Source organism: Colossoma macropomum, unplaced genomic scaffold (genome assembly GCF_904425465.1).
Source record: "Colossoma macropomum unplaced genomic scaffold, Colossoma_macropomum, whole genome shotgun sequence".
NCBI lineage: Eukaryota > Metazoa > Chordata > Actinopteri > Characiformes > Serrasalmidae > Colossoma > Colossoma macropomum.
Window position 1 is genome coordinate 17520537 of NW_023494802.1, and position 13643 is coordinate 17534179.

Below are 13643 nucleotides of genomic sequence, written 5' to 3' on the forward strand. Positions count from 1 at the left end.
TTCACTGTACAAAGTGAGAGGTCAGCTCAACTTAATATGATATAGTGACTGATTACATGGCTTTTCTTGAGTTGACTCAACTTGAGGACACCAGAGTTCACACAACTCAAACTTCTTAGTTGAGCCAAAATTTCTCCCAGCTACTGTTTCTAGCTCTGCAGCTCAGTTAGATAAACAAAACTAAAGCCATCTGGCATATTTTGCTCTGGGGCTACCGGATATGAACATCGATGGTGTCACTGGGATTCAAACTCACAATCTCCTGATGTTGGGATGAATTCTTAGACAGTTACACCACATGAGACGACACCATGCTTTAAAGTAAAACAACAAATATTTTCTCCAGTGTATTAAACATTTATAGACACACAATCTGAGTTGTGGTGCAGTGGACTAAGCCATCATCCTAACAGGAGGTTGTGAGTTTGAGCCCCAGAGATGCCACAGCCGTAAGGAAGAATGTCTGGGATTGATCGGATTACTGACAAAATCTGATTTTCTGCAGTTATCGGATTATTAAGCGCATGTAAACACACTCAATGTTTTGTTTTTCTTTGCTTTTGCCATATTATGTGGACATAATGTACACATTTGAATTAAGTTCAATCAGCGCATCATTTTTTTCTCTTTAACTAGTATGTTGTGTGCAACAACTTTCTACCTATAACTAGTCTAGTTGCGTGAAAGTTTCAGCTTTATGTTGCCATTTGGTGTGAATTTCATGAACATAAACAGGCCCGACTCGTTCATCCAGAAGACTTTTCCTTCCCTCCTTTTCTCTTAGCACTCTGAGCTGCCCAGTGGCCAGAAAGAGGAGGCTGCAGGAGGAGGAGGTGGAGCAGCAGCAACCGGTCTCCAAGAGGAAGTCCCATCCCCTGAAACTGGCGATGGACGAATGTTTTAACGCCGAGAGCGACGGCAGTGGTGAGGAGATGGAGGTGAAGGAAGAGGATGAGGAAGAAGACACAGAAACCCAGCAGCAGTGTCACGATGAAAAGCCTCAGGAGGAAGAGGAGCAGAAACCTGAGAGCAACGACACAGAGGAGGCAGACGAGGCTGATGAAGGTGAGTGTTAAAATGCAACAGCCTTGTCACATGTCCGTGACTACAACAGCCTGTTGCCATAGAGACACAGGAGGACAGCCCAACCAGCCCAACATGAGAGGGTTGAAAAGAATTCAGAAATAGAATCATGAAATGCGCTGAAGTATTTCCTCATCCCACATTCTTAAAAACAAAGGTTGCAGTAAAGGTACTTATGAAGGTACTTTAGAGCAAAGCAGTAGAGGAACCTTTCAGTTGAGTCATTTTAATTACATTTCTTGAGAAACATTCAGTGAAAGGCAGAAGTGGTTCTACAGCATCGCTCCAAAGAACTCGAGTGAAGCTCGCTTTCTGTTTCATCTCTGTCATACCAAAATTTCAACTTTCATTTATTTAGGTCTGCCAAGTGAATAAAATAATGAATCGTTAATAATCACATTCGTGTTGAAGTTATTCACAATTAATAGAAGTTGTTATTGGCTTAAATTGGACCCTGAGAAAGATTTTGCACTTTAAAAAGCATTACATTTCACTATAGTTATATGACTGGACAAAATAAGCATCATCAGAATGTGTTTGAAGAGTTTCATTACAAAATACTGTAAATCGATACGTAATAATTTCAAATAGCGCGAGGATTTGACAAGAATAACAGATCATTTTAATGGAAAACACATTTCTCAAATAAGGCCTATATTAAGGATAATATAGCATTAATATTTCGTGTAGCCCAGTTCCAACAACATAATAAATGCACATGAAACATGTTCAAATGAGAGTCAATAGTACCAGCTAATTCTGACTCCTCTCCAGTTGTTGCCCCCTGACTCTCGTACTGCTAATTCCATCTTGTTTTGTGGGGAACTGTAGCTTTCCACTTTGCTGTTGCTTTTGTTTGTTTGCTGCTCATTGATTTATCCATAGATCTTCCTTGAGCACTGTCCAGCGTGGTGTGGTGTGAATTACTGTTATTCCTGATGTCGAAGTGATTTTCTTGTAAATTAAACTTCAGACTCAGTGTACTTTGGTGAAAAATAAATTCACAGCATGGCAGTAGCTGGAAATTACTGGCTTTCAAAAGAAGTTCAAAAGAATTGAAGTTGCAATTTTAAAGCTGCGTTTGAACTAGAGGGCTACCATCATGGAGTCAGTCATAGCAACATACAGCACTAGCAGCTGGGCTTCGTACTGGTTCTGAGGGTCAAACTGCATTAATGGCATTAAAAAGTTAGTGGTGCTAATCATTTATTGCATTATTACCTTATTAACGTGAACTTCGACACCAATAGTAATTTTTACACTATTTGAAAACATTGTGTCCTTTATATTGTGTATGTTTATGACAAATAAATGAGAATTTACCATTTTGGAGAGACTATTTTTCTCATGGAAGCAATTAACTGTAATATTGAAGATAATTGTGTTAATTTTGTTAACTCTATAAATGATTTGTTAAGCCCTAGAAGTCAGAGTTATTGCCAGTGATAACAAAAGTATGGCATCATTTGGTAATTATTTTGCGCTAGCTCATTTAAAAGCTGAAAAAGCTGTCAAAAGTTTAGGTTCTACACTTGCAAACAATACTAAAGAAATATTAAATCAAAACTGCAGAAAGAAGCAAATCTTTGAAGTCATCTTTTAAAGGTGCAGCCTCAAAGCTATCGATACAGAACACAAATTAAATTCAAATACTTAACTGCATAACTATATGTGATCTGTTCATCACTGTTGGGACAAAACCTCATGTCTTCAAAATGGTAATTATACAGAAGAAGGAAAAACTTTCATGAACTTTCAATGCAAGTTAACGTAACAATTTTATTTGAAATAATTCTATTTGTCTGTTCGCCATGATCTGTGTGGGTTTCCTCCAGGTACTCCGGTTTCCTCCCACAGTCCAAAAACATGCAGTCAGGCTGATTGGACATGCTAAATTGCCCCTAGGTGTGAGTGTGTGTGTGAATGTGTATGTATGTCTGTCTGCCCTGCGATGGACTGGCGACCTGTCCAGGGTGTATCCTGCCTTCCGCCCAATGACAGCTGGGATAGGCTCCAGCACCCCACCGTGACCCAGAAGGATAAGCGGTTTAGATGATGGATGGATGGATGTTCGCCATGAAATTTTAAAACCATATAAAGGTCTTTTGGCTCTGTTAAATGGAGATACAAGTCTGTGTTCTAACAGTGATGTATTACTAAGTAATTACTACTTACTAAAGTGCCTTTTGGTAGTATAGCAAATCTAGAAGGGTTAATCATAATTAAAGCAGTGCTTGTTACCAAGCCGTTGTTCTCTCTCCCACAGAGGAGTGCATGATTATTGAGGCATCCAGCACAGAGAAGCCTAAAGCTGCAGGAACCGATGACCTCTCCAGCTACCAGCACATAGTGGCCAACTCACTACTGCACCTCAGCAACCGTAATAACCATGCCACGTCTCCACGACAACAACAGCAGCAGTCGGTCACCATGGAGGCACTGGAGGACAGCCCAACCAGAGAAGAAGAAGAGGAAGAAGAGGGAAGAGAGAAGGAGGTGGCCAAAACAACAGCTCAGATGTCTCAGATGAATGGAGTGAATGGGGAAACAGAGGAAGAGGAGGAAGAGAGGATGCAGAATGGAAGACAAGAAGAGTCAGATCACCAGTACTTCACAGAGGAGATCAACGTACATCTGCGTGAGCATCATGAGAAGCCACATAAGGAGGAACCATACAAGGAGGAGTATGAAGATGATGAAGTCGAAGAGCAAAAGACAGAACGGAACAGCCTTTTCAACCCCTCTGTGATCACTGCAGCTCAGGGATCCCACATGAACGAAGACTACATTACCCACAAACCCTCATCCCCAGAGAACTACACTTCCAGCAAAGCCTCGGCAGCCCCCGTATTCATCGAGGTGCGGTCTGAGGGGTCAGATAGGGACGACAAAGACGGAGATGATGATGAAGAGGAGGACAATGACAGTTTGTCCCAGCGCTCAACGGTGGCGGATGAGTCAGAGATGTATGATATGATGCGGGGCAACCTGGGCCTACTGGAGCAGGCCATCGCTCTTAAAGCCCAGCAGGTCAAAGGTCACCGAGAATTCCCGCACACTCCTGAACACCATCGCTACTTCCACCTAGATGACCGGCCCATCAAACACATGGAGCAACTGCGCAAGAGCTACTACGGCAAAGGTATCAGCAGAAATGTCATTGAAAATGTGCCTTTACAATAACTTACATCCCGCCTTTAATATATCTACCTGTCTCAGTTATTAACCGTTTGTTTGCATTTTTACATGAACATTTCTTAAAACAAGAACAAAGTTCTACATCTTCCACTCACTGGGCACTTTTGGAGGTCCATCTAACTTCTACGTCCACTAAATAGTGCCAGAAAAGGTTCTTTAAAGCAGTGACATAATAGAACTGGTACCACTTTATCTGGATAGCCCACTGTAAATGCTTGGATTTAAAGTACATTTCAGTAAATAGTTATTATTTTTACTTTATTTTTTCCCTAACCCTAACCTTAACCCTGGCTCTAATTTTAACCCTGACCTTAACCTCAACCTCAAACCTAACCTTAGTCCTACCTTAAACCTAACCATGGTACTAATCCCAAACATAACTTGAACACTATGGAGAATCAACAGATAGTTTCTAAATAATTTGAACATCTATATTCAACGGGAGCCTATCCAGGTAAAATGGGGCCGAAGAACCACATTTGGAGTTTAAAGAACTTAGAAAAACTTTTAGAAAGTTTAATTACCCTCAACACAGTAGCCACATTTATATGCAGCATAATAATTTGTTAATAATCTGACTAATAGCTCAATCAGTATAGAATATGTGCATGTATATGCCTCAATCGGAATAGATTAGTCCAATTAAGGCCATTCTGAATACAGTTTCTGTCTGATTGAACGAGGTGGGTAATCCTGTAAATAATGCGTTAAATAACAGAATAATATCCGTGTAAACGCCTGTATCTGATTACATTCCCAATCGGAAAGTTTAAGCCCGTTCTGATCATGTTCGTCGCGTCATAGTGAAAGTTTATACCGTTCAGCATGGCGGAGCAGAAACTGGTCTGCAGAGGAGACGAAGTTTATGCTCTGATCTTTAAAAGACGGCGGTGGGACGGACGTCCAGCTTATGTGTCTCAGAACACGACGTCTTCCTCTCGGCCTTCTTTAATAAGGACACGTGAAGGAGTCTGACATCATTTTAAAGCAATTGAAAACACAAGCACTGCTCACTGCTGCTCATCTCACTCTGACTGGACTCACGTGATGCTCGTGGTCATGGTAACGTCTACACTGAGTGGTTCTCTATGCATGCGTGTAATTTTGGATCTGATTACTTGTAGTGAGCATGTAAATGGAGATTTTCCATCAGAGTGTTGAGTAGAGTGAGTATAAACACCTCAGTCTTAATCTATTGGAATGTATTCAGTCGGATCGGCAAAAAATCTTTGCATGTAAACACAGCCAGTGTAAAGCTTCTGTACTAATTAAAGGTTTTTCCTAGAACTGTGTGTTCAAGAACCATTTTAGATCTTTATTTTTGAGTGTGTATCTTAGTACTTACACCTGCTTTTATAGATTGTAGACCATCTGTTCTAATGCATTTGTCAGCCATCATGTATCCCATTCATCACTGCCAGTTTCTGACCGAAGCACTGCAAAATACAGCAGTGACACTGATGTACAAGTGGCATGGTTGTATGTGTGACGCTGGTACAGGTGTATGAGGCACAGCGGTGCTGGTGGAGTTTTTCACTGCTTGGTCTAGAGTGATCACTTCTGTGGTCATAAAACTGACACTGATGAAGGAAAAATGTTGAAGAATTGTTCATAGCAACATATGGGCTATAGTCAATAACTGTACACCAGCAAGATGGATCTACAGTACTGTGTAACGGTCAGAGACCATCCGTCATTTTTTTTTAGTTTCCAGTCAAAACAGCCAATAAGTACAATTTTTACATTTTTCAGTCTCAGGAAAAAAGCAGAAAGTATATATTTAGCAGAAACAGAAGCTTTAACAACTTCATTTAATTTATTCAGTATTTAGTGTGTCCACCCTTGGCCTTTATTCCGTTCATGTCAGCAAACTTGTTTTCAATTTTTCAAGAAATCTGCAGGGATATTTTTACACGCCTCCAAAGTTCAGTCCCAGAATTTGGTTGCATATTCTGCTTATCACGACTTTTACCCCAATTTTAGCCCTGATTCTCAGTCTGGCCGAGTCTGTGCTGGTCGGCTCTAGTCTGCAGATGTTCGAGGCAGTCGGAGTCGACAGTTGGAGAGAATTGAGTCGTGTGGGGGGGTGCAGACCCAGATTTTTTGCCTCCTGATCGCATTTCAGACCAGTCGGAGTTTATCAAACGTTTCAAACTGGTCAACGACTTAATCTGAACAGATTCCTGCAACAGCCAATGAAAACCGAGAGCACGAAAGAAGAAAATACAGCAAGTAAACAAAAAAAATGGGGAAAAGTCTCTCACATGTAGAACGAAGCATTTTAATGAGCTGAGTTTAAGGCACGAGCACAATTAAGTTTATGGATGTTTAAAACTTTAACAAATACCAGCTGATCACATTTTAAAATCCATGATCCACTTAAACGTGTTTACCTGCTGATTCTTTACTGCGCTAGGGCAAACGGCAGAGAAAACAGCAGCAGCAGCTCCACATTTGTTTGAGTCTCCTCATAACGGGAGAACACGTGAGTTCAGTGAGCTCCATTCGGTTCAGCAGGAGCTAAAAAGTTGAGTGTGATTCCTAATATTTCAGTTGCCCAAAAAAATCTGAGACTCCCAGTCTTTTATAATCTGCTCAGACTTAAAAAGTCATGTAGTGAACCCAAGGCTTAATTCAAACACATTCAGTGATGTTGAGGTCTGGACTCTGGGGTGGTCAGTCCATTGTTCTGAGAACACCAGCAGCTTCTTTGTTTGATTTGTAAATTTTATTTTCTAAGAAACAGCTACTTGACAGCTCCACATCCTTTCAAATGCGTAGTGTTGAGTTGTCCTTTCACAGTAGAAGGATGGAAACAAGAGTGGAGCTTGATTTGGAGTTGTTACGAGTTTCTTTCTATCTTTTAATGATTCTTTGAACTTTTTTTACTTCTTTTTTTCTTGATCTCGTACATAATCTCTTCCGAAATATCTCTAGAAAAATGAATGACACAGTGGCCTTTTTTACTGGAAATTAACTAAACGAAGGGTAGCGTTTCTAATAAACTGGCCAGTGAGTGTATGCTCACTTTCACTGAGCTCCATGCACGTTTTCAGTTGCTTTTAAATGTACGCCTACACACAATTAAGCCTGGATAAATAAGTTGAAATATATACATAATCCTTGCTTAGATAAGCCACCATGGCTCTGTAGTCTTTTAATGGGATAGCAATAGAGAGTAAATGGGTCAAATGAATTTGTTTCCATAGATAAACTAGCGCTGAAGTCTGTAATTACTGGAGGAAGCACTTAGCGCTAGAGAGAGGCAAAGAGAGGGGAGTGGGGGTGGGTAATTAGATTGGTTTGGCGTTTGTTTGTTCGTTTATTGGTTTGTTTGTGGTCGTGTGCTGGCGCTTTGCCCGGCACTCATGCTGCCGCGGTGGCTGAGGGCGCTCAGTCGGGTTCTGCGCTCGGCCCGTTTAACTGTGTTCCTCATGCTCTGTCCAGTTTTAATTAGAAGGTGCATGTCTCGTTAACATTTCAACATTCAATTAAGGAAGCACTGGAGCACGCGTAAAAATCCTCTTCCGCTCGCTCGCCCGCGCTCCCTCGCTCGCTCTCCCTCCATGCTAACCGCCTCCTTTTCTCCTCTCGCTCAATTATTTTGCTTTCACTTTAATGTCTCCGTACCTACATTTGCACACACACTCGCGCACACACACGTCCCCCTCCCTCTGCCCTGTATAATGTGTAGATAAACCTTGCCAATGGTAAAGTGTGCTTAATGAGGCCCATTTTTCAGTGTAAGGTCCAATAAGCCGCAGTGCAAACGAATGCATCTCACCAATGCTAATCCCATATTAAACCCTCCGTGCATCTACCGCACGTAATGGCCATCATTATCACTATAAATCTGCTCTCAGAGTCCATGGGCTGCTTCAGATAAGGTTACGCTGTGTAGGTGTGTGTGTCCGTGTGTGGCTTCGTGTATCCAGGGGTTCAGCAGGCCCCTGTATCTGTTACCATTTGGACGTTCTCAGCTCTGCGGCATGTCTTATTTTAAGTTGTGATGAGATTGACTGACATGTGCTATGTCCCTCCCCTTTCACAGAGAGTTCCAGACCGGAGAAGAGAGAGAACAAATGCCCCACCCCTGGCTGTGACGGCACGGGTCACGTGACCGGGCTGTACCCTCACCACCGCAGTTTGTCAGGCTGCCCTCACAAAGACAGGATCCCACCAGAGAGTGAGTCAGCATGACACGGATACCTGAGGAGCAAAATGACCAAGCACACCTAAAAGATCTTCTTTCATCGCTGTAATGCTAAGAATATGAATATAATATTTTGCTCACGCTTTATTTTGAAGGACCCCCCCACAGCTTTTCTACAAATACGTTAGGGTTAAGGGAGACCAGACTTAGGGAAAAGTTAAGTGACCCTTATTAGTCCCACAACGGGGAAATTTTACCTCCACGTTTAACCCGTCCGTGCAGTGAAACACCACATACACACTAGTGAATGCACACACACTAGGGGGCAGTGAGCATACTTGCCCAGAGTGGTGGGCAGCCCTATCCACAGTGCCCAGGGAGCAGTTGGGGGTTAAGTGCCTTGCTCAAGGGCACATCAGTCATGTACTGTTGGCTCAGGGGAATGAACCAGCGACCTTCCGGTCACAAGGCTGGGTCCCTAACCTCCAGCCCATGACTGCCCCAAAGGTGTCATTTGTTTCTGCCCAGGTTTTGAACCTTGGAATAGGTATCTGCCTCAGACACTCCACCCACATGTAAATGGAGCGGCTGATATGCTAAGCTTGGCACAACTACTAGAATTTTGTCAGGTCCTTTCTGATTGGCTACCTGCATGTCCCTGCAGCAGTCCGACAGGATGCAAACTTTTGGGCTGCGTCTATAATCTTTTGCTACTGCTTCTGTCCCCCATTCCTTCCTTCCGCTCCTCTCCTACCCTAGAAGAACGCGGAGGAATCAAGGAGAGCAAAAATTGAGCCTTTAAATCTGAGGTCGACTATCAATGAGCTGAGCCTGTCACAACGTTCGCTTAAAAACCTACCCCAATACTACTGCATTCAATCATAGAGACAGACGTTTTTTTTATTTTATTTTACACCAAGTACAAATACACAACAAAACACAGAATTGGAAGTATAGTTGGATTGCCTCATGTTTGTCCATCCTCAGTGATTTCTCTTTAAAATCTAAAGACTTCCTGGGTAGCATACACTTGTGTGTCATCCTCTGAAAGCCTCTTTGGCTTCTCCCATCTCCTCCAATATTTTGACAGCCGATAAGAAGGCTTCACAAAATCAGTTTCCGGGTCACTGAGAAGAGGAAGAGGATCAGTAAGATAAAGCAGTAACTTTCAGGGTTTCTGGACACAGCCGCAGTCACCAGATTGAACAAGGATTTAGTAGCTTTTAAATTAGATATCGTCTAAGGTTTGCCGTGGTGCGTCCTGCAGGTTTGTTTTTCTTGTAGCCCTTTTTTGAAAATCGCCTGCCCCTTCGCTCTACAACAGTCTGTGGTTGGTTATTTTGCATGTCAGTCAAACAACCCTTTCCTACTGTATCAGGCAGTTCCTGTCACAATTAAGGATGCAATGCACCAGTCTGGTTTACGAGACTAGGGAAAAGGTAAACTTAAAGTAAAAATTAGGAAATTGGGAAAACCTCCCTTCTGATGATGTATCTTGAAGGTGGGAGGAACTTTTGAAAAAAGCATTTTGAGAATTCAGATGCTTGAGAATTTTTTTTCCACTTGCTGAAAAAAGCTGAATATCATGTCTGCGTTTATTAGCCTCTATACCTTAGTGGTTAAGTTAGCAGTCAGAATGTCTTTATTGCAATAGAGAGATTCTCAACAGATGCATGCTGTATATGCATAATGCGTGCTGGGTATTGTAGTGGGACCACACTAGTGAACAAAAGCAAACAAAATTGTGAATTCTATAAAATCAGTGAGGCTGAGACGTCCAATGCTGTGTTACAAAATATTACATAATGTGACAAATAACATATACTGGTTTTAGATTGGAGTGCTCTTTTAGTAGATCTTCACTTCTTGCTTGAAGGCACAGTAGGAACCTACAGTGTGTCTGTGGTGCACTACCCAATAACGTTACTTTTTATATGTATAAAGTTTATATGTATGAAGTTTCTCTTCTTAATGCTAATTATTAACCCACTGGTCCTATCTGCATGATTCCTTGTCCATGCAGTCCTGGCCATGCATGAGAATGTTCTGAAGTGCCCCACTCCCGGCTGCACAGGACAGGGCCACGTCAACAGCAACCGCAACACACACCGCAGGTACCATATATGCTTATCATTCATTCATACACACACATTCGGGTTCTTGGATCGTGTTCTCACTGAGACTTCTTGCGCTTACAGTTTGTCAGGATGTCCAATTGCCGCCGCCGAGAAGCTGTCCAAGAGCCACGACAAGCAGCACCTAAGCCAGCCCATGAGCGAGCAGCCCAAAGGCAGCCCCAACTCCGACAGAGTGCTCAGGTCAGTTGTACCAGTCAAGCTTTTCCACCCTTCTGTCAGTGAAGAAACTGTTTTGCCGCAGTGCCGCTAACAGAGTCTGCGTAGTCAACTTTGTATAAAATATAAAGCATAAAAAGTACAGAGAAACTGTATTTAAGTGAAAGTATGGGTACTATGTTGAAAACCTGGTAAAACAGAAGTAAAACTAAAAATGTTTACATTTACATTTTAACAAAACTTCAAATTTCATGATGGACCAATAGAAATGGTCCAAAATTACTTGTAATTCTTGTTACATTCTATTATAAGTGAAAAATGTTCTATCCCTCTCCTGTAAAGTTAGCATTTTGGAACAAGAACAAGTTTCTGTTCAGACAGTAATCAAATATTTAACGTATAAAATTAAAAGTATTTGATTTTTTTTTGATTTTTTTGGTGGTGTGTCATATCTCAAAAGTCTCTTTGCCTTTGAGACTTGTTATGCGTAGAAGTATTCCATTTGAAAGATACTCAAGTGGACTACAGATCTTCTAAAATAATATTTAAGGGCATTAACAAACATGATTACAAAAAACATAAGTATTTTCCAGTGGCAGTTACAATGCAGATTTTTGTCTCTTTATCTTCTATGTAGAAAACACTTACATTGCTAACATAACTGATAATGAAGGAGCCTAGAGGTTAAACTCATCCCGTTGCAGGTGTCAAAGACTATACAGGTTTTTTAATACTGTACACCTCACATCTGTTCCATAGCTTAGCCTACGTAGTCCACACTTTTTGTGCAGGCCTGACAAGCTGAGCATGGCAGAAATCAGGAGACTAGCATCTACGCCAGTGGACACGAACCATCCTCCTGGAGATTTGCTATCCTGCAGAGCTTAGTTCCAACCTGTATCTAACGTGCTGAAATCCACCAAAAGCAGGGGGTAGGCCCCCTTGCCCCCAAATCCCTCTAGGGTGTGCCGGTTTAACGTCTGGAGTCTAATCAGCGAAAAAGCAAAACAAGCTAGCAAGCGAAACGTTATTTCTGTTTTTCCTGTATTTCTTGTTTTTCCCGTATTTCTGTTCTTCCACTGCAAGAGGCAGTGTTTATTTTTACTTAACGTTCTGCTGCGTTCCGCTGGTGGAACGTAGTCTGCAAAAAATTTGCATCTGTGACAAGTTCTGCAAAGCGGAGAAGGATATTTATGGAAACTAAAGAAACTAGCACTTATTGCGCTTCTTTTTGGAGGAGAAAGACGAGGAGAAACCGTCCACCAGGTTTAATTCTTCCTACTCAGCCCAGGTAAACATTAGCAAGTGTCATGAACAGTAAAGAGACACAACATTGTATTTCTACATTAAGGTAAACTACTCGCCAAGCCACAGTGGTATAAGGGAACTCATCGTCTATGTTCAAGACTTTTTTTATTATCTTGTTTACCATCCCACACTGACAAACTACTGTATTCAAATGTGTACATCAAGTAACTGAAAGACAGATTTGTGTTGATGTAATGGGTCATTTTACAGAAATGTCCATTTTTCTGTCCCTAGCATTTACAGATATATTACACTTAAAAAACGTGTCAGGGTTACAATTTATTTATATTTTAAAATAAAGCAATAAGTTATTTTAATAATTACACCTTCTTGAGCTTCAATTTAGCAATACTGGTTTTTAAATCAATTATCTAGAATTCCAAGCAACACAGAAGAGCTCGTTCCCACAGTCATGTGTGAAGGCTGAGGCCATATTTTGAAGAAAAAAACACATTTTTCTGCAATTTTAACTACAATAATCTATAAATGACTATGGAATATATGATTTAAATGACATATAGAAAACAAATGCCAAATAAATATTATAAAATATAGAATGAAAGTTGTGGTCCCCAGGAGTCGTGTCACTGGTGTTACTACGTAACAAAAAATCTCTTATTTTGAAATAAAAATCATGCTGATGACACCACTTCACCTCCTTTTACCTTTTTTCTGAGGATCTATGAAGAAAAGCACATGGTGAGTCCACTGTGTCTTTCAGTTATCAGAGATTTTCTCATTTAGCTCATGATTTCATATGAAGCTTTTAGCTGAAGTCACTGGTGTGACCGACTTTATTCTGAGGTCATTGAGGAAAAAATAGAATATAAATGGATTAAAGTACATATTTTAGTGGATATTCCATGACTGACATGTGGTTTGATGTTCTGTAGCAGCCACTTTGTAAAATGCATTTTTATTAAAATGTCTCTGGTGTTCCCTTTCTTATGTGTAACACCAATGAGGATCAGTAACACCAGTGACTCCTATGGATAGACAGAAAAGTGGACGTTTCTGTAGAGTGACCCTAATATGTTTTATTCATGTGGAGTAATATACACATTTGGATCAAGTGCACGCAGTGCGATGTTTTTTCAGTGCAGGGCACTGTTACCACGGTAACTCTGTTATCTGACACCAGGCAGAGGCCTACCTCAGTCATGTCATTAGCTAATTATCAACCAGGTGTGTTAGCTCACAGCTGTGCGGTGCAGCAGTGGGGGGGCTTCAGGAGCAAAGTTGGAACAAACTGGTCCTTAAAAAAGCAAAAATAACACAAAGTTCTGCAAATAAATGGAGCGTAATTCACACAAACGTCAGCATTTACCTCGCCCAGTCGGCCTTGTTTCCTCCCTGCTCTCTGACCGCTTCCCCAAGTCAGCAGCACATCGATCAAACGCGCTTGCCACAGTTGGTTAACCCAGCCGTCAATCAAAGGACAGAACCCACTTACCGCAGCGTGATTGGTCAGGCCTTTCTGAAGCACTAACCCCCTTCTTGCCCTTCCTAATAGAGAACAGCCTAGCATATCACAGCAAGTTCACATGCCAGCCCTGCGACTCTAATTATGCCGCAGATAAGCTAATTAATGGACTTAGGGGGCACAG

The 13643-nt window shown here is 41.4% G+C and overlaps 1 protein-coding gene across 1 annotated transcript in view; it reads left to right on the forward strand.

The window, feature by feature from the left end:
* The window catches only part of myt1b (myelin transcription factor 1b), a 71540-nt gene that overhangs the window by 30302 nt on the left and 27595 nt on the right, over positions 1-13643 (forward strand). Inside the window, exons 6-10 of the mRNA XM_036591993.1 lie at positions 785-1065; positions 3350-4225; positions 8333-8467; positions 10458-10548; positions 10633-10752. Of these exons, the coding sequence (XP_036447886.1) occupies positions 785-1065; positions 3350-4225; positions 8333-8467; positions 10458-10548; positions 10633-10752 (1503 nt within the window). The remainder of the gene's footprint in view (positions 1-784; positions 1066-3349; positions 4226-8332; positions 8468-10457; positions 10549-10632; positions 10753-13643) is intronic.